This window comes from Paramisgurnus dabryanus, chromosome 1, assembly GCF_030506205.2.
Source record: "Paramisgurnus dabryanus chromosome 1, PD_genome_1.1, whole genome shotgun sequence".
Classification (NCBI taxonomy): domain Eukaryota; kingdom Metazoa; phylum Chordata; class Actinopteri; order Cypriniformes; family Cobitidae; genus Paramisgurnus; species Paramisgurnus dabryanus.
In genome coordinates this window covers 38043798-38065890 of record NC_133337.1, presented here as the reverse complement: position 1 = coordinate 38065890, position 22093 = coordinate 38043798, and the positions used below count along the sequence as shown (strand labels likewise).

The following is a 22093-nucleotide window of genomic DNA, read 5'->3' as shown; positions in this document are numbered from 1 at the left end:
CTGCTTTGAGACGTGACTGGTTACTTTAACCTTTACATACGGTAATTGATCATCTCACAATTACAAACTTTTCATGTTCTTTCAGACACTTTTGTTGAGCTATCTCACATTAACACCTGCTTGATTATGATTCCAGGGTTTGATCCACTGAAAGGCCTTTGGACTCCTGAATGCTTTCTGAAACCTCGTGCAGTTGTCTTTGTTTTACAGCACTTGTGTTTAGTGAAGTAAGGCAGGTGGCAGAAGCCGTAGTGGAAGTTTCCATTGTAAATCACATGGTCAGCTTGTTGATTTTCAGTTGTAGACACTTATTTCTGCTTTTTTATTTTAATGTCATCATGAGTGTCATTAATCCATATCATCGCAAGTTATCTGTGGCAAACAAGGACATGTTAACAACTGAAGTGACCCAGGGGCTTGTTAAACAACGTAGGGTTACAGGATTAGTGTAGAGATGACTAAACCAATGCGATTCAGGTCGGCTTTGTCGGTGCTGTGAAGCAGCTCATCAACTTTCTCAGTCAACTCACTCAGGCTTTGATCCTAATCTATGGTTAGTACACGAACACATGACAAAGTGAGGTTTGCACGAACAACCACACATTTAACATGGATAGAGTGACAGGGCTCCAGACTAACTTTTTTCACTAGGAGCACAGTGGCCCCCGACTGAAAATTTTAGGGGCACAACCAGAAAATGTAGGGGCACATAGCGTAAATCAACATGCTAACCAAATATTCACATTTCTACTAAGTAATACACTGTATTACTAATAAATACTTTGATGATAGATGCAGAAAGTACAATGGGCTGTTATAAATTCAGTGTCACGTCACAAAAAAAGGTCAAATTTACTGGTCGCAAAAATTCAGTGGCAAACTCTCAAATTTTGGTGGCAAAATGCCACCATTTGGTGGGAGTCTGGAGCCCTGAGTGAGTTTCCTGTATTTTTCTGTATTACAGTCATTATTTCTTAATAATTATGCGCCATTAAAGGTACAATTTGTAGAATCCACTGCTAGAGGGTGCACGATCCAAACAATAACAATGACGTAGATTAATGATGTTCTGAAGAAGCTTGGAATGATGGGATTTGTTGTCTTTAAAGGAACATGCCCACATTTTGGGAATTTAACTTATTCACCGTATCCACCAGAGTTAGATAAGTCCATAAATACCTTTCTCATCTCCGTGCGTGCTGTAACTCTGTCTGACACAGCCCCTGCTAGCTTAGCTTAGCACAAAGAATGGAAGTGAATGGCTCCAGCTAGCAAACTGCTCCCAATAAGTGACAAAATAACACAAACATTTTCCTATTTATGTGTTGTGATTTGTATAGTCACAGTGTGTACAAAACAAGGTCATATGAGACACAGCTATCTTTTAACAGTATTCATACTGGGAACTATATTTTCAGAAGGCAAAGCGCTGCTACTGAGTGATTTGCTCGCAGCACCCGAGAAGCCTCCTGGTGAGGAGCCGAGAGTTCGGTCAGAGTTGTGCTAATCACTCCGCCCAAGACAGGGCTCCAGTAGGGCTGTCACGATTATGAAATTTGGCTGACGGTTAATTGTCTAATAAATTGTGACGATTAATTGCCTGTTTTAGGGCTTTGACGTTTAATTCTCATACATTTTGTCATGTTTGTTCATGAAATAATTTTTCACACATTGTTAAATCTTTTGCAAGGTTTACCTGGCAGTAAATATTAATACACATAACAAAAAAATCCCTAAATTTGAAATTGCTGCTTTGGAAATGTATGTTTTACTTTGCAATTCATACTGCTGAAAGTTGCACTGCAGCTCCCCCTTGTGTTTTTTAGAGAGATATGCAATCATTGCGGTGATCTGAAATCATCGGAGGCGATTATTTAATCATTGTGACAGCCCTAGGCTCCAGACTAACTTTTTTCACTAGGAGCACAGTGGCCCCCAACTGAAAATATTAGGGGCGCAACCAGAAAATTTAGGGGCACATACCGTAAATCAACATGCTAACCAAATATTCACATTTCTACTAGGGATGTCAATTTATGCAATTTCCCATATTCGATGATCATTTAAATTAACGATCAATCAATCGAATAATCGTTAACAGTAATAGTGCAATAAGCCTTCACTGCAGTGGCATATAGCCAATGAAGTAAAAGTGTGCATAAAAACGACAGCTTCCTCACGCGAATTAAAAGATTTTATTTTGTCTAAATAACATGCTAGTGGGATTGTAAAATGAGTCAATGTAGTTGTTGTTTTGATAAAATCATCAATTTAAACTTATCTCGTAATGAAATATAATGACTAATAGACACAGTGTATAACTCCGCCTCACATGGGCACTCTAAAAACAGACGCATGAAAGTCCATGTCAAAATAACAGTTTAATTATCATCAAGTGTTATTTATCAAGTTGTTTACCTCGCTTTCTGAGTCGTTGATACACTGTTTGTAATTATATCCAAGAAACAGCACACGAAGGGCACTTTTCTCGTCGTCACCTCAGCTTAGACGTACTTTCAGCAAAGATGCTTATATTACGGAGATGGCAACCTTCCATTAGAAAACACGCAGCGCCTCAGCCAGTCAATAATGATGATCAGTGATATATGTTGCGGGCATTCAGGGTGTAACGACAGTCACTTACAGTTTACATTTGACAGTTTCTTGCCATAATTTAAGATTACATTTTAATCTGTTCATTAAAACGGCTTCTGGTCTCCTTCTCTGTATATAGCAGCGTTGCTATGCTAATCTTGCAGGCTTGCCTGAAGAGGGTCTTTGCTTTCAGTATCCTAAACGTATTTGCATTTTCTGCATCGGATCAGATCCACTGCGGATGTCATTTCGTTGCGTTGGCAGCCAGCCAGCCTCGTCTCGCATGACGTTAAAAAGCACATGCGTGTGCTTGGCATCGAGCATCGTTGTGATCATAGCTAGTAGTTTAACTTTTGCGCGCTCGCTTAATTTTTTTTCTCCGACTGTATGTGTTTTACGCAGGCACCGCACACACGTGCATGATCTTGTTTTTCAACAATCGTTAATATTTATCGAGTAAATTCTTATCGACAATTAATCGAAGATCGATTAATTGTTAACATCCCTAATTTCTACTAATTAATACACTGTATTACTAATAAATACTTTGATGATAGATGCAGAAAGTACAATGTGCTGTTTTAAATTCAGTGTCACATCACAAAAAAAGGTCAAATTTACTGGTCGCACATGTGTAACTGGATGTAATATGCCTTCTGAGAGTAGTTTCCAGTATGTATACTGTTAAAAGATGGCTGTCTCTCATGTGACCTTGTTTTTTTCATGAATCAAATAATTTTCATGAATTTAATATTAATACAGTTATACAAAAACGATTTAAGTAATTTTTTATAATGTCATTTTTGTTATTGCTCGTGTGGCAAGTAGCCAGGATAATGACCGACCATCCATCCTTTGCTTAATAAACCTGACAGGGTTTCTTGTCGAGGTCCTAATCGCCAACAATTGCCAACATCCTGCTGTATAAACATTATTACTTATTTTACTGCTGAATGAATCTCAGGTCAGTCTGTTTGTTCTGCCCTCCTGAACTCATGAGGATTTTATTTGTTCAATACACAGTTATAAATTCAATTCAGATTTATTTATATCGCGCTTTTCACAATTGTTCATTGTTCCAAAATAGCTTCACATAAAATAGAAACAACACAACACACAAATCAAAGAACAACAAAAGCATGGCAGTTTTTAAATATAGTTTAGGATGGAGTATTTGGAGTTACATGGAGTTATTCAGCTCTGAAACAGAATGTCTTGAGATTGACCGGCCGGTTTCCATTATGCATAATTCCGGTCTCTGGCCGCTCGATCAGTGCATCCTTAAATATGTGTAAACGTGCAGTCAGACTAAATTCTATTTCTCTATAGAATCAAATCAGTTTATTAATGTGACCGTGTGATATAGTCTAAAGTAGCTCTCTCTTCACCTAGCACACATTTTACACCTGCAGCTCTTTCATATCTTCCTTGCCAAATGTGTTACTGTATAATAAGAGAGTGGCCTATAAACCATCAGCACACGCCTCATTGATTTTAAATGCACACAATAGTTTTATTGTGGATTGCTTATGATGCTGTGTGCAGTCTTTTTTGGGCAACAATACTCTTAAGTGCTTGACTCAATTCAGGTTAAGCTGTCTGTGATATAAAGCGCTTTCATACTAAACTCATCAAGGAAAAAAAAAGAGTGCACGCTTAGGAAAGGTGTGCAGACACCTACGCCAACGAGAAAGAGATGATGTCATAATGTCATGTTTTAAACACAGCTCTAAAAATCGTAATGTACATTATAAATGTGTACAAAAGAAACTGCAAAGTTAAGTTAATGCCACCAGTCCCCCATTTAACAAGCCGACAGGGTGACAGCAGTCAAGGGGTGAAAAAAACTCCTTTGGGATAATAATTATAGATACCGGTATACAACTGGTATACTCTGTGCAAATATACTTCTATATATTCTTGTATTTGATCTGTTGTTTTTTATAAAAGTGTTATGGTGTTGCTGGTTAGTCTAGAGCTCAACACCATCGGTCTTTATTTTGTTTCAGTGTAGGTCTGTGATGATACATCGCATTCCCCATTAAAAAGATCTGCCTGAAATAAATTCTGAATCGCAAGGCTCCGATTCTGTGTTTCATGCACAGCTTGTGCGTGTACTACAGCTCTGTGATCAGTAGAAAGTCCTTATTAATCTGAAGTCACTATGAGTCATTTATAATGTGAATTTAAAAAAGCAACACTCGTCAAACACAATCATTCAAAATATTTTTATTATCATGATAATACCTGAAACAATCTGAAGAACAGCGATATAAATATCCCTTTAGACATTTCCTGGAATAGCGTTTGTACCGATAATTCTTCTGTGGCACAAAGGGAGTTTTTGCATGAGAGCGGCCTCTGGCTTTTGGATGTGCCGGCATTTCCTCGTAATTCATTCATTGAGAAAACACGCATTTGCACGATTAATCGTTAGAGCCCTATTTCAGTGTTTATATAAAAGAGTTTGGAAAAGTCATATGCAGCGTTCGTGATGTTAAACTAATGTTAAGGACTTGTTGTACAAATACATTGCAAATATAAGTGTCTACACATGCCACACTATACAAACATTAATTATTATTTAGAAATAGTTATTGTCCAGTTTCCAGATGAACTTCAAATAACTTCTGTATTGCTGTTTATTGATGTCATATATGTTTATGAGCAGATACTGTATGTGGTGAAGTTAAAGCTGAAGTTTTCTCAGATGAAAGAGACATTGTCTCTCGTGGGCTCGCGGCGTCTTTGTGTTTATGTTAAGTGGTCGGGCAGCTGCATTTATTCTCTCTCTCTCTCTCTTTTTCCTCGTTTCCTTTATGCTTCTATTGTGTAAGCTAAACCAAATCGGTTTGGCAGCTCATTCGATTACGAGCGTTCTTCGTGCCCAGCAGCTTTGGCAGAGAAGTGCTGTAGCGTCATTGGCTCTTGCTGTTTGGTCACAGACAGTTGACCTTCATTTCTACCCGTTTTACAATTGGAACTGTTGGTCATCCTCATTAACAGCCGTGGACACACCTCAGCAGTTTGGTTTGGCATCAGCTTACAGCAAGATTTAATGACAAATTGATTTGCTGTATCTTCCAAAAGCCCCAAAAACCTCACCGTGAGTGACACTGGTTATGATGAGATTTATAGCCAAAATGAGGCACTGTCCTCTAATATGTACTGTGGGAATTTTTGAGGGGTTTGTAACGTTAGATGACATGGGTGTGTTCACAGTACTCAGAATGGCCATATCACCCTGCTCCACCCTCAAGTTCCTCATTCAGTTCGCTGTAATGCTCCATGTTTTTATAAAGATCAACTTTATTTTTCTGGATCTTCTTTGAACCTTTCCCACAATAAAAATTCAGTTTGCTGTATAAAGAAGTTTTTACAGTCCAAAAGCGTCTTGTTTTTAGGACCCAGCATGTAACCATAATTTCGTCAGGGGGAAGTCATTCACATGCAGAAACTGATTTAAACACATTAAATCTCTCTATCTATCTCTTTATCTCTCCAACTGGCGGACCCCGGTCCGAATCCGGACCGCGAGATGCGTCCATCCGGACAGCAAAGACTTTTAACACAATAAAATACATAAATAGCAAACGCTATTTAACGTTATTATAAAATCCTATTTATATCAGCCCAGTAGCGCTATATGGGTCCTACATCAACACAGGTTTCGAGTGCGGAGCCAGCGCGAACAGTCACAGACAGGTGTGCAGGGAAGAAAGCAGAGAGCCTCATCTTGCTTGCGAGTCTGTTGCGGTTGTCAAAAGTGGGGACATTAAACACCATTACGAAACTAAACAAAGACACTTTGAACTTACCCTCAGCAGTCCGAGGTAAGGGTGCGAAACATAAATGAACTAAAAGCCCAGTATGAGCGACCCACACTCACTCATTGCCAAACAACGAGCTATGCGTCATCGAGCCATCTATGAGTGCTCACTGAAAATACAGTGGATTTAAGGAAAGCATAACAAGCCCTTTACAGATGGGAATAGTAAAGGAGTGCGTGGATGCTGCATTTTTGGCTCAACATATAGTTGCGAGTCAGCATTCTCAACAGTTAACATTATCAAAAGTAAAAACATGTCAAGATTGATCAATGAGCATAGTTTTTTTAACTAGGACTTTTTATTCTTTCGTCTTTTGAACTTATTTACATTTTTATAAACTTGAAGGAACAGTACAAATTAAGAGAGAAATGGTTTCCTGCACTTTTTCAGTTTTCCAAAACTGGCAGTTTACTTTACCTGTTTGTGTTTATGAATGATATTGATGATGATCCTTTACCAGTGCAACTTGAAGCAGAAGAGGGTGTTTAACATTCACATTTAGTTAAGTACAGACAATAAATGAGAATGAAGGTAACATGTGATATGATTTGATGAAGCCAGAGAGGTTTGTATTCATTGATTGTGATTGTAATTCTCAGTTTAGCAGAAAAGAGCACGTTAGTTTTCCTTTTAAGTTGTTTTGTGGAAATGAATGTGTGTTTTGCAGATTTAGAGATGAATGCATTTTGCACTGTTCCCTTCATATTTTTGTCAGACATTGTTACTGGATAAATTTAGATATTTTGTACCAAATAACTGAAAGGACATACAGTAACAGAACAGCATTAAAATGAAATCCATTTTGTGAAGGATTATTTATGCTTATACATATGAATAAACATTATTCAATATGCTTGATAACACTATATTTTGTTCAATAAAACAAATATTTACACTAATTTCTTTAGTCTGGCAAAAGCGGTCAATTTATGTTTTTATGTCCGGACCTCGGCTGGTGCGGAGGGTTCATTTACTGGACCTCCACCAATTTTAGTTGAAGACCCCTGGTATAGACGGTTTTATCGGACGCACGTGCATTGACGCGATACACGTTTGGTCAGAGACCAAATAGAGAACTTTACTTCCGGTCTGACTAGTTGTTAAACTGAACTCTTGAACAAATACCTCGTCGAAAATAACAAATGTTTTGGTTTCCTAGGTTATCTACATGTTGTTTATTTTGCTTGTTTTATAAATAAACTACGTTTAAAGTACTTTGTTGTTATTTATTCTTAGCTGAGTTTACCGGAAGTTACGTGTTGACCACCAAAGCCGCTTTTATGTTGTCACTGCTGAAACCGTCTATAGTCAACTTAAAACATAACTACAGCAATGCTGCAGTAACTTCTCTTTCCAATAACTTTCTTTTAATAAGATGGAAGAACATCTGGTTAATCCAAGTGCACTAAAGGATAGTTATTAACATGGTTGAAAATTGAATTTTTTTTAAATATCTATGCAGAAATAAGGCATTATTTAGAAATATAATTGTAGCCTTAATTTGAAAACTATGCCTGGAACCTTTGTTCACGCATTTTTATAATGTTTTGTTGTATTTTATTGTAGTTTAAGTACACAGTCATAATCTCACATCAACTATTGTTTCTCTTTTTACTACCATAACATTCTCCTATGATTTGTTTAAAATTTGATTTGATTTTTTAATTAATAATTTTGTGAATCATTTGGATATGCTGTGATTGACTTCTTTTCACTATTCTTTAAAATGAATCTGTTTAATTAGTCATTACTAGTTTGCGAATCATACATTTCTAGTCAGGCTGTTCACCTTCATCCTGTTGGATTTAATTTAGACGAGCACTCTCTGTGCAGACAACACACAGACAGCATCTTCACTGAAATCGAGCGCAGACATGTTTCATATGCAGCTATATTTCAGCAGAGGTACAACTGACACGTGAGGTTTAGGTCATGGTTTCAGTCATCTGTACCTTTGATTGTTGCTTTTCTGAAGAAATAAGCTGAAAGACAGCACGTGAACAGGCACGATGAGGGTCGCGTTGTCTGTTACTTTCCCACAGCATAGACCGTACAAAAGCGCATAAAATAATAATATGGCCTAATTTTGGTTTCAGAGTTCCTAAATTTTGTCTGGGTGGCTGCAGTTTCATTTTCAATGCAGTATAACCCTGCTGTGTTAGGGTTAGGGTTTCACATTGACTGTAACAAACTTCCATTCAAAATCTCGATTCCCTAAATTAAAATCGCTTTAGAACATAAACTCAAATAATCGAAAATTGCCCAGCCCTAATGTTAAGTTATGAAGATTTGTGGCTTTCTGAGCGTGTGGTTTGGCTGTGTGCACACACAAAACTTCTCAAAAAGTGCGCAAGTAACTTTTTGACTTGTTGTTATCTATTAAAATAGTGTTAAAACTTTGACAACTACAACATCACTTTGCAACTTTGGCAGGGCAACTAATATAGAAAAGCAAATATTTAGTAGTTCTGGAACATTAAATACAACTAGTAAGAGAGAAATCTGAGTAAAACATCCAAAATGTAAACCTTGTAAACTAGTTATTGTGCTATACTTTAGCTAATGTGATATGTTAAAAGAGTATAAAAATGAAAAGCTGTGACTGTTCAGTAGCCTTGATGAAAGACAGGATCATTTTAACTTGAGACCTTTTATTTAGGATAAATGTATTTGAAGCAGGAAAACACTGGAGTATGTAATGTGATTGTTAAATCTTAAGCTCATTACATTACAGTTACCATTAACACATTTAGCACATGAGCTAAGCGTTTATAGGAAAAGTTTAAGCCAGTCTATCATTTAGTTGTTCTCCAAACATGTATGACTTATGTGCAGACAGTAACACGGCTCTCTGTTTTACAATGAGAACTTCATTAGGACAGAAGCTCTTTGAATATATTGACATCACGGATGACATGTGGTGCTGGTGTGAAACGGCTTGTGTAACATATCAATGAGTGTCAGTCATCAGATAGAGCTGTATCAGTCCCCACCGTTCACTCGGCCATGTGCTTAGTTTCTCCGGTGTCCTCAGGTAACTTAACTCTCCAAACACAATAATACTTAATGCCGTGAGGTCTGACAGGAGGATTTGAGATTTTAGTCATGTAGGTGTTTTGAGAAAAAAGTTTTACTCAGTTTGTCAGCTTTGAACATGTTACTAGTCCTCAGAAACCTATTTAGGGACAATAAAACCTGTCAATCCAGATGGACTTTTACCAGTTGACATGTAGTTAAGTTATTATTATGGTTATTTTATTAGTAAAAAAACAAGGATTTTTTGAAGAAACATCTAGTCATAAACATTAACTGTGCTTCAGGCATGGACACAAGTAAATGTTTCTTATTCTGTTAAGTGCTTGATTCAATCCCAGTGAGGTACAGATGAAAGGTCTCTGATGTCTTATCTCAAGCTCTCCAACAGAGTTTATTTATTACATATTTAATCTTACATTATATTTTATTCTTTTATGTATGTAAACATTTTTTAAACAATGATAAAAATCAACATGTAAAATAAAAGTAAAACAAAAAGTTTTGAGTAGACTATATCAAAAAAGCAGGCCTGCAGATTGTTTTATCCATTGTGTGGTAACCCTTGCTTACAAAAAGGTTGGAGACCCCCTTGTCATAGAGAGATATGGGTGTGTTGCCTCCCTCTTTTAATTTCAGCCAGTGTTCATTTGCTTAGACAACAACCTGTCAATCATTTTCTACACCTAAACATCATAACAGTGAGTTTTCTTGGACAAGCACCATTATTATTATATTTTTGTATAAATATGTTTATATAACAACAGTATCATTTACAGCAGTGGTACTAACAGCGGTGCTGGTCTGGACTAGTCTTGTTCTCCTGTTCACATTTTAACCTGTGCCCAGTATCGGTACCTGAAATTCGCTAGCGTTACCCAGCAGTAACTTTATTCTGTGTAAACATTTATTTTAGTAAAAAAAAGTCATAACCTCGCTATTTTAACATTTGGATATTTATATTTAAATTTTGCATGGTATACAAAATCAGTCCTCTAATAACGTCCCTACAACCTCCAGGGTTTAGTGTGAGCACAAATACAACAAACATACAGATGAAATGAACAATGATTTTCATGTTTGATTCAGGTCTGTAGTTCTCACACACAGAAAGTAAATTTAAAATTATTGCATATACTCTTTACTGCATAATACAAATATAGATTCATCCTTATTAAAGATAAAGATATTTAGTCAAGACAAGGGATTTAACAAAGATGACTGTGTTTATGAGGATAATCATGGCATGTTTAGATCATTATGTGTAAATAAATCCGTTCAAGCACAAGAAAACATGAACTCGGTTAGCATTTGCGTGCTATGCTTTCTGAATCCTTGAGATGTGCCTTTCCATGGACACACTTGGGATTTGCTCACACACAAAACTCCTCAAACTGCGCATGAGTAGCTCATTGATCTGGTATGTGTCTTTTTGATGTTTAATATTTAAATTGCCATGGCATAAAAGCATGTGAAATTGATAAACGTTGCTTCTATTTGTTGTGTTGCAGGGGTGACACCACGTCACAGGGTCTCTCTCTCTCTCTTTACCTATCTTTTGTAGCTTAATCTCGCACACAGCACCCATATGTATTCTCTCAAGTCCCAAAAATGGGTACCAATTGGTTAATGTGAATGGGTACTTGGTAGTCCCCAATTCTATTCTTCATGTAATAGCAAACACATGCATATAATAATGCACATTGGTGTATTTATTTTCACACGTTGTGCTGGGACAGGCCTGCAGCACGCTCTTTCTCTTTCATTTATTTACGCCAGCAGCATTCAGAAAGCAAAGCATTAGAGTTACGTTAAAACACACTTCTGGTGCGGTTGTGTTTTTATAGTTTTGTCTATGGAGAACAAAGCTCCATGGTTCTGCTGTCCCTCTGGGTTGGTGGTCCAATGATCATGGCTGTAGAACGACAGGAATGTCTGTTCTGGTTCTCCATGACTGAAGCCAGGAATGTGATGGATTTCATGATGGTGCTGAAAGAGTAAAACTAGTCCAAAATCTGTTGTGTATTTGTATGTCCCCCTCCCCGACCTGAAGTCTGTAGTTCGTGTAGCTTTTGTTCTTGTACGGCGAGGATAAAATGACCAGAAGGACCGCATTGGGTTTTTTAACATCAGTGGTGTAGCTCTGCCGGGACCCACAATGAATGTATTTCGAGGTTTGATGAGGCAACATCTGGATGGAGGTGTAAAGCCGGAGGTAATTCTGAGAAACAAAAGCAGAACTGAAACGGCTCCTCTACAGTATATTTAAGTAAAGACCCCACAGGGCAAATGTAAGTGAGCTGGTTGCCCATAAAAATATAATTGTTCAAGCAATTCATTAGTCTTCATTACTGCAGCACACAGTGCCTCAGGGTAAAACACGTTAGGGTGCAATATCAGGTGTACAGTAGCTGATAAACAACTATTAGTCCAGGGAACACTTTTATTTAATCAGCTTCATTCATCAATGAATATGACTAAAACACATCTTAAAAAGACATGTCAAGATAAAACGTATAGCAACCTGTAAAGTTAAAAAATCCCAGAGAAGGCAGCAGCAGCCAACATGCGCCAGCGTAAATTCACCAACCAGACTCCTGAGATGCCAGAAATCTCGATTATCACAGAATCTCCTGTTAAGCACAGCATTCACATTAACTCTGGAGAAATACTTTTATCTAAATAACTACACACTGAAATCTTGAGTATTTGTGACCCGTGCTGGCAAAATAAGTCTGAATGTGTACTGTTTATTTTTGAGCTACAGGCTAAAGAAAGTATAAATGTCGAATTTGGTTGAAATTGAGGTTTGAAAACAATATTCTTCTTACTGACTGACAGATGCGTGCGTGTGCGACCCCGATATATACACACATACACAGAATTACAGTTTTAATATCTGTTTTGAGAAAGGTTCACACACAAGTGAATGTATGATTGGATCCTTGCATTACAGTAGATCTTAAAGCTGTCTGTCTCAATGTCAGTCAAACAATAAAAGAAAAAAGTTTACATAAAAAATATTTTCTTATAGATTTTTTTTACTTTGTGTTTGCCAAATCTTCGTTATACAGTGATTTTAGTGTTAGTGGTGTTACGGATCGCAGTCGATCCGTGATCTGTATGGATCACGACCCACGGTTCAGCTTGCATGCTATTTGCGGATTAATACGCAAATTTAAACAGGAAAGTTTATCATATGCACGTGTTTCAAAGGCATGCAAATGTTAACATTCAAGTGATTTTAAACAATTTAACAGAAAAAGGTGGTAAAGTAAACAGGTTTCAGTACGCACAGACACACGCTGCTGCTGAATGTGTCCGGTCCTGTTTCCGTCAGACGTGATCATCATTAGTACGCCCTTCAAAGATCAGAACTCTTCTTGTGTAAACTATAGCGAGAGTTGTGCTACTGTGTCTTATACTGTAGTAAATAAACATACATTTGATGAAAAACAATGTTATGTTTAATGTGGAGCGACTGTTTGAAATTTGCCCTCCATCTGTGTGTGCGTGCACGTTTAGGTGCACTAAGTAGTGCATACACGCAGATACACGTTTACAAACGCAAGCGAACATGGAATCATTCTGTATAGATGTTACAGAATTATTCCAATTTCAATGGTGTGATAACACAGCCCACCTAACGCATACTTCCGCATTTGTCCACGACACTGTTGTCATGTGGTTTCTACGTCAGTAAAGGCTAAGGGTAATGTGGATTTGAACGTCATTGACAGGCGACTGCACTACCCCGTGTCACTGTTTAGAATGGCAATTTTCTCATAATTTACAAGTATTTAAAAAACATTAGAGATATTGAAAGTAATCAGCCGGACAAAATATATATACTGGACTAGTGATTTTTGGATATATTACTGCAAATATGTTACAAATTGTACCTTTAAACACCTCTTTCTTTGTTTTTCTTTGTTTCAGGGTGACACTCAGGGTCGTCTGATGAGCGGTCGGTGCTGATGTGAGTGACGTTGGGTCGGGTCACTTTAACTCACCTGCACTGGAATGGACTGTGGCAAACATGTGTGTTGCCATGGTGATTATTCACACTAAAACACTGGACAAGAAACCCGTTGATGATGTAACATCTACACCGTCTCTGCAGCTGGTGAGACGACAAAACATCATTTTGAAAAATTTTACTGTATTTCAAAGACTCATTTTATCTTCATTGCGTCAGGTAGTGTGAGTTTGTATAAATGAAATCATCTATAAAATTTTAAGAAACAGTGAACAATGTTTCCTTTTCATTGGTTTCAGCCCTGGATTCTGATCAATAGATTGTTGTGAGCTGATAATAATGATCAGACTCTATCAGACAGATTCCTCACACTTCATTCATGAGCCGGCTGCACGTATGCACTCGAGCTAGCATTTGTTTGTGGTTTACATGCGTACTAGTTACAATACACACGGAGAGGTGGGCGAGTTTCCTGTCACCGCTGGTGCTGAGCTGACGTGCTGTTGTTTGGGGATTTTCTGTCTGTCTTTGGGTTTGGATGCTCTTCTCATGTGTCTTTGTATTTCTGCAGCACGAGTCCCCAACCATGAGCCAGGGGACGGCCCTCTTCTCCTGTGGAATCATGGGTAAGTGCTTCTCACTGGATGAACATCTACCATGAAACCTGCATGAAAGTGTCACACCCACCACATAAGCCTCATCATGTATTCCAGTGGGTCCCAAACTGGGGGGCGTGGAGTTATTTAAGGGGGGGGGGGCGGCACGGTAAGCATAGCTTCAAATGTATGTTGCATTTATTCAGACCCAAATCTAAACCATGCATATAATATTCACGCACAGAAAACCTCACATCCTCACAAGGGCAGGAATGAAAAAGACTCCTCGAGAAAGAGGAGCGCACACAGATGCAGTCACATAAGCAAGTGCTGGGATGAGCGCTCGCTCCACTCTCTCTATTCTCTCGCAACTGCACAACACTCACTCGATCTTCAAGTTGACTTTGGGGACTGGACAATGACTGATGTCTTCACATTTGTGATTGCTGGTTTGATCAGTGACGCATGTAATCTTTTGTTTCACGCTCGTTGTGAAATAAGTTACAGGTAGAAATATGATATAAAGCTCAAAGACACCACACAGAGGTTTCTGCCGCAAAGCAGAAAATGAGCAGTAAGGGGCGTGTCTACTAACTGACATCGTTGCCTGGGTTGTGTATGTGTGGGGCGGGTCTATAAAGAAGGTCCAGATTCTATTGGGGTAGGGGCGTGTTTGTTTAAGTGATTTAAAATGTCAACATTGGCTTTCAGAGATCATGCACCCCACCTTTAATATATCTATATGCTTGTTGTATCTCATAGTAAGTTTGCTTCTTCAATTTAAAGTTGTGATTTCCATTATAAATCCTGCCAATAACGAACTTATAACGTTGTTTGCTGGTGTTTGTTAGATCAGTCTGAATCAGAGCATGTGAGCGGTGCGGAGCTGTGTGACGCTCCGCTAAATATTCCGCTCTACTGTTCAAGCGCTCCACTCAGTCGCTCACCGCCCAAGCAAGCGCTCCGTTAACTTTCCGCTCACGCGCGGAAATAAACCAATTCCCGCTCAGATCCCGCTCCGACATAAAAAAATATTTAGTAAGCCTAATTGTTTTCTGTACTGACGTTCTTGGATAATTGCATTTAATTAAAGTATTAGCTAATAAATCGAAGTTATGTACAGTTGTTTGTTGGCTATTAGACCTAGTTTAACTGATACGGATATAATTCAAATTAACAATTTGTTTCCACGACCTCCACATGTTTTACTAATTCACAATTTTAAGTTATAATAAATGTAATAAGTAATTACGAAATATTATAACAATTCGATCGCCTTATGAGAAAAAGATTAACAAACTATAATATTATATAAATATATTATTTGAAAAAAACTAAAATAAATTGAAGAACAATTTCTTAACAAGAAGGTTTTTAAGTGCGAATTTACATTGCATGGTAAAAACAGAACACAGTGTCTTAAAGAAATTAAAATTAGACAGTATTTATGAACCTGTAAATGTACAAAACGAATGCAATACAGAATATTTATTTATGGCATTTTCAATAGTATATTAGTAGATAAATTAACATGTATCTATATAGTATGAAAACGAATAAATCATTATTTTGGCTAAATTCATCTGGATAGATCATTTTAGTCAGACTAAACATTTCATCATTTCAGAACAAGAAAAAGCTTAAATGCTATCTATAACAACTCACATTTTATCCCAAATGTTATATGGTCGAAAATATGTAGAAATATAGCCTATACGAGAACAAATTACATAACATAAAAAGTTTAGCTCATGCGGACCGAACGAAAAGCTGTTAATTAAGCGGACTCTCTGTAAAATAGAGGACGTGCTGAATCAGTCGAGTCTGCAGATTATCATCAATGTTTATATTGTTCCACGCAGATACTGTTGATGAAAAAATTTAATATCTAAATGTCCAGGTAAGTCAAGTGTTCAGTCAGTTAATACTAAAGGCACCGGCGTTTTTGGCTACAGCTTCCTCATCCACGGAGTGGCTGCTGTACATACACAAAGAACTATAAATGTTTTTATTTTAAGTGGTTTTAATGCTGGTAAGCAATCAGTTATATTATGTACAAATATATTTGTATTTGTGTTGATCAGTTAGATTAAAGTTATTTTAATCTTTAAAACTGCATCTAGATGCAGACGACGCTACAGTTATTCTGTCATCTTAGTTTCATTTCTTTCATTTATATATAAGGCTGGCGACTTCATTAAAACAATATTTGAACTCCATAACTTATTGCTAGCCATTTTTACAGATTCTCAAACTAGCAAATTACCAAAGGGCATTCTGGGATGAGCGAGCGGTGCTGAGCGTATTGAGCGAGCGGAGCGGAATTTTCGGAAATGCGCTCTGCGCTCTGATGGAAATATTACCGCACCGCTCAACGCTCCGCTCCCGCTCCGCACCGCTCACATGCTCTGGTCTGAATCAGACCATAGTCTAATGCTTCCCCTTTGTTCATCATTATTTTTCACTAATATGTCACACAAAGTTACAGAACTGTATTAGTTACAGTGTTTAAACTACATCCTATAAGGAGTTGGCAAGCAAAGGATATAAAGAGTGTCTTTATAAGTGATGCATGTAGGTGGGGGGACTGGGGGGTAAAATATTTTTCTGTACGAAAGGGGGGCCCAGTGGAAAAGTTTGGGGTCACTGATGTATTGGATAGTAAAGCTAATACCCATTAGGGCTTGTGTTATGATGCTGTAGGTGTTTGTAAGAGCCGAGTGTCATCTGCTGTCATGTGAATAATTAGTTGAGTTCAGCATCGCTGGGGTTCTCCAAAATGACTCCTCACAGAGGTAATAAAATAATAGGGCCAGTCTTTGAGTGGGAAAAAGAGAGCTTGCGGCCTAAATAGTGATCAATAGTGTTTTGTGCTGCCTGGAACCAGATGGTCTGCACTGACTCGTCACCTCTGTGCCCACAGCTGTGTGTGTATGTGTGTGTCCCTGGCCAAAGCATTAATGTTTTTTGACCTTCTACACTCAGACCTGCTGATGAACAGAGTGCTGTTTGAAAATGACTGAACAGCGTTACAGAATTTACACATAAAATGAGTAATATGCTTTTATATATAATGTAAATCACATAGTGTGGAACATCCAGTAAGGAATTCAGAGTATACAGTGTGTGCAGTATAGATTATGGATTAGATTGCGAGTATACAGTGTGTGCAATATAGATTATGGATTGGATTGCCAGTATACAGTGTGTGTGCAGTATAGATTATGGATTAGATTGCGAGTATACAGTGTGTGCAATATAGATTATGGATTAGATTGCGAGTATACAGTGTGTGCAATATAGATTATGGATTGGATTGCCAGTATACAGTGTGTGTGCAGTATAGATTATGGATTAGATTGCGAGTATGCAGTGTGTGCAGTATAGATTATGGATTGGATTGCGAGTATGCATTGTGTGCAGTATAGATTATGGAATGGATTGCGAGTATGCAGTGTGTGCAGTATAGATTATGGATTGGATTGCGAGTATGCAGTATGTGCAGTATAGATTATGGATTAGATTGCGAGTATGCAGTGTGTGCAGTATAGATTATGGATTGGATTGCGAGTATGCAGTGTGTGCAGTATAGATTATGGAATGGATTGCGAGTATGCAGTGTGTGCAGTATAGATTATGGATTAGATTGCGAGTATGCAGTGTGTGCAGTATAGATTATGGATTGGATTGCGAGTATGCAGTGTGTGCAGTATAGATTATGGTTAGATTGCAAGCATACAGTGCACGGTATAGATTATGGATCGGATTACGACCATACAGTGCGCTGTATAATTATGGATGTTTGATATGATGTTGTTTGAAAGACAGCTGATGTAGTTAGAAAGTAGTTGAAATGTGTTGTGATGAAGTATAAAATACTGTTGTTTGTTAGTACACAGATGTTCAGCAGACTTTGGCAGTTTTCCACAGATCTGCAGCTATTTTCAGCTGTGGTGTTTGTGGACATCTCTTTCCTGTGAACTCACCCTTCTCTTTCTCTTCTCTTCTCTTTTTTTTTTGGAGGTGATCCATCATAAATGTGTTTGTTGATACAGTGTGCTGTTATTTACTGGACTCAGACCTGATCTGATAGCAACTTCCTGCTCTGGGACTAAGATATTTTTAGATCATATGCAGATGTAAATCATGTTGGGCTGTGTGTCTCTTTGTGAATCAAATAGTTTAAAACTGAATAGCTAAAATATACAGATATGCCAATTTGACTACAAAGGTTAAAATATTCTGGGGCTATTTAAACTTTTATATGTATTGTGTATATGTTTTGCAGTTTTATTTAAAAACCCTCTTCATTTCTTAAGATGAGCACAGACTCATTTGAGGTGTCTGGTTTTGTTTCGTCAGAATCGGGTCGGTGGACCGAGGTCAGCAGGGGCTGTGGTATCCAGCAACGGCCCGTAGGTTCCAGTCTGGAGAGCCTTTGGACCGGCGTGGAGGAGACGCGCTCTGCTCGCGAAGCGGGTGCCATCAGTGGTTTGCTGTGCGATTTGAGTCTGAGTGAAGCCCCATCTCCTGCCGGTGCCGCTCCGCCCAGCAAACGTCAGTGCCGTTCGCTTTCCTGCTCCGACGAGCTGGCCGGGTGCCGGTCCGCGTGGCGACCGCAGGGCTCGCGGGTTTGGACGACTGTGGAAAAACGTCGCTGTCTTAGCGGGGGTAGCGTCCAGCGCGGAGGTTCATCCTCCGTATTCAGCCAGACAGGATTTCCTGTGATGCAGCGCAGTTCCAGCTTCAGTCTGCCCGCACGCACAAACCAGCTGGAGTCCTTCGGCCGCACATTTACATTCCACGCCTCCTCCGATGCACCTCAGCAGGCTCACTACCTCTCTCAAGAGCAGATCTCCCCGATTGAAGCCGGCGGGCCATCGGAGACCAGCTCTCCTGACAGCACTCCTGAGTTGGAGCGACGCGGCGGTAAGGGGGGTCTGGCACGCAGCCGCTCACAACCTTGTGTCCACAATGACAAGAAGACCGGCGTGAAGCGCAGGAGACCAGCAGATAGTCACAAACAGAGACCTTCCTTGGATCTGCTGAAGATGACAGAGGTCAGTCAATGTGTGCGTGTTTGTGTGTTCATTGTGTACTGTAGCCTCTCTCTCACACACAATGTTGATCATTGTGTCAATGAAAAAAACTGCTCCACTTACAAGCCAAATATTTAGTAGTTGCTGTAGTAACAGGACTGGACTTCAGCTCTTACGCTGGTTTATGTCTTACTGTACTGATAAGAGTTAGATATCAGCAGTCCTATTAAACAGCTGAAATTTCACCAGATGCTGTTGTTGTATTTCATTAACATGAATAGTTAACTGATAATAGTTTGATAAGAGAGCGTGTTTAATAGCTCATACAGTCAGTGCTATGTTTGATTTGTATTTTTCTTTGGTTTTCACAGAAGCTACCGGATTTTCACAGCCTCAGCTGTCCTGGTTTCACCGGAGACGACTGTCCAGCGTTTGCGTTTACAGGTGAATCGTTGCATATGGGGGGTGACGTCACATCATCTCATCGGCAGTCATCTGACAACAGCTGGGCAGCAGGGCTGACCAACGGCAAGGAGCGTGAGCGTTTGTGGGCGGGGCTGTGTAGCGGGAGGGGGCGGGATGTGTTCCAGCTGGGTGGAGAATTGGACATTGAACAGATTGAAAGAAACTGAGACACGTCGAGCTCAATGCAGCTCTAATGCTCCCAGAATTCCTTGCTGTTGGAGTATTATGGGATGGACGCTTCAGTAAGTGAACATATGTAATCGACTCAGGGTGACGCACATGGAGGACGTGTTCATCTTAACGTGATCTGCGCTGAAGTCTGGCGAGCTTTGTGTTGTGGATGAAAACACACGTTTATGGTAGTCATGATTAGTGCCGTGTCACACATGATGACACTTGGGACAAAAGTCAGACGCAGCAGGTGAACACAAACACACGCGCATACACAAACAAACAAACACACACACACACACACACACACACACACACACACATGCATACACATAATAAAGGGCTTCAGATGTGTAACAATAGTAATATCAGGTATTTCAGTTCCTCACTGGTGATGAAAAGCTATTTAGAAATATTTTTGTCTTTTTACAATATAGTAACTACAGAAGTAAATGTACTTATTTCTATATGAATAAACATTTTAATGTGTTTGTAAAAAAACTCTGTTAACTTTGACTCAAAGTCCACATCCCCAGTCTTTACTGTGGACCACATGTCCTTAACCAGTAGGACTGACTGGTAATGTTAACTAGTCAGACCTCAAAATTACACAAAATCACAAAAAACTTTAAACCCAAACGATCATCATTTTCATCTAAGTCCCATCCCGACTTATTACCGTTTTTGTTTATTCGTATACCACAGGTCTGTTAAATGCTTTATTCTGATTGGTTGAGAATTGTTTCATGGGTTTTGATTATTTTTCTATAACCGCACACCTGACCTGTGGTAGACCAATGTCTGTGGTAATTGTGGTTTAAGAGAAATAATTGTCTCCGGTCCTTTGGAAAAAACCTATCTAAGGGATTATTGATGACGGGCCGTTATTTGAATTATTTTTGAATAATTTAATGGCCTCTCCTCAGTTAATTTTTTGCAATAGAATAGTAAGACTTGTTTATGGTAATGTAATTGTGTGATGCAATAGTAACAAAAATGCTTCAAAAAGACCTCAGAGGAGGCAGCAGACATGAACTAAAAGCCACAAATCTATGATTCTGATGTTATGTGGTGTTAGACGTGGAGATGTTTTCTATTCCCTGAGTGCTGCCTTTATCTCTGATTCAATACCCAAAGCACAGTTTACATAAAGACCTGTCTGTCTGTCCTATACACGTGTTTGTGTGTGTGCACGTGTGTTTGTATGTGCATGCATGCATGCGTGTTTTTGTGTGTGTGCATGCGATTCTTCTTGATTTCCTCTCAGAACCGCAAAACCTCGGAATCAATGTCCTGCATACACGAGCAGACTCCTTCAATCCTGTTTGAAAGCGTTTGATATTGGTTAATACTTTGTGTTTTATTCATCACTATATATTTGTCATATTTTAATTTGTTACTTCATAATTTTATAAAGTTTTTTTTTTTAAAGTCTTAGTAAATCTACAGTAATTCATGACTGAAATATTTCAGGTCTCATGTGAACGACTCTCATTTCATCAAATAAACTTAACAGAGCCGTACAAACCTAAACACAAACACACAGATTAAATATCATCATGCTCAAAAGAGTTATAGACCGATGAAGATGAGCTGAGAGCGTCAGATCTGATCATGACCTCTAATCTTCATGCGTGTGTGTGTGTGTGTGTGTGTGTGTGTGTGTGTGTGTGTGTGTGTGTGTGTGTGTAAACACAGGGTCTGCTGGAACTGTTGTCAAACATCGCAGTGACCTGTTTCACTGTGTGTGTGTGTGCATTCGTGCTGTCCAGAAATGTCACACCCTTGAGCATTACGGGTAGTAACAGATTGATCAGTTAAAAATGTCAGATGATGTCTACAGACTGTGTATCACACTGTTAATTGTCTCAGTAACACTTTACAATGAGGTTGTATTAGTAAACATTAGTAATTGTATTTACTAACTGAAAATTAACGAAGTAAGATTAATTAATACTGTAAAACTATTGTTTATTGTTAGCTAATGCTTAAGGATTATTCAATTTTCTTAAAAAAAATCCAGATAATTTTCTCACCACCATGTCATCCAAAATATTGATGTCTTTCTTTGTTCAGTTGAGAAGAAATTATGTTTTTTAAAGGAAAACATTCCAGGATTTTTCTCATTTTTATGGACTTTAATGGACCCCAACACTTAACTCAACACTGAACAGTTTTTCGACGTAGTTTCAAAGGACTCCCACACGAGGCATAAGGGTCTTATCTAGCGAAACGATTGTCATTTTTGACAAAAAAAAGGACCTTCTAGTGACCTTTCTACGTCACTACGCAATTACGTGAGGTCGCGCCGGCGCATCACAGGACCGGAGATAGACGGGAAGTTGTGGTTAAAAGTGCATATTTTTTATTTTTCTTGTTAAGAAA

At 38.6% G+C, this 22093-nt stretch overlaps 1 protein-coding gene across 2 annotated transcripts in view; it reads left to right on the top strand.

Annotated features, from left to right (window-relative positions):
• The window catches only part of fam53b (family with sequence similarity 53 member B), a 22481-nt gene extending 2450 nt beyond the window's left edge, over positions 1–20031 (top strand). For both annotated transcript variants that reach the window (XM_065272817.2, XM_065272816.2), the window contains exons 2-5: positions 13398–13584; positions 14009–14063; positions 18396–19093; positions 19444–20031. In XM_065272817.2, coding sequence (XP_065128889.1) covers positions 13498–13584; positions 14009–14063; positions 18396–19093; positions 19444–19704 — 1101 coding nt within the window. In that variant the 5' untranslated portion in view covers positions 13398–13497 and the 3' untranslated portion in view covers positions 19705–20031. The remainder of the gene's footprint in view (positions 1–13397; positions 13585–14008; positions 14064–18395; positions 19094–19443) is intronic.
• Positions 20032–22093: the final 2062 nt, after the last annotated feature.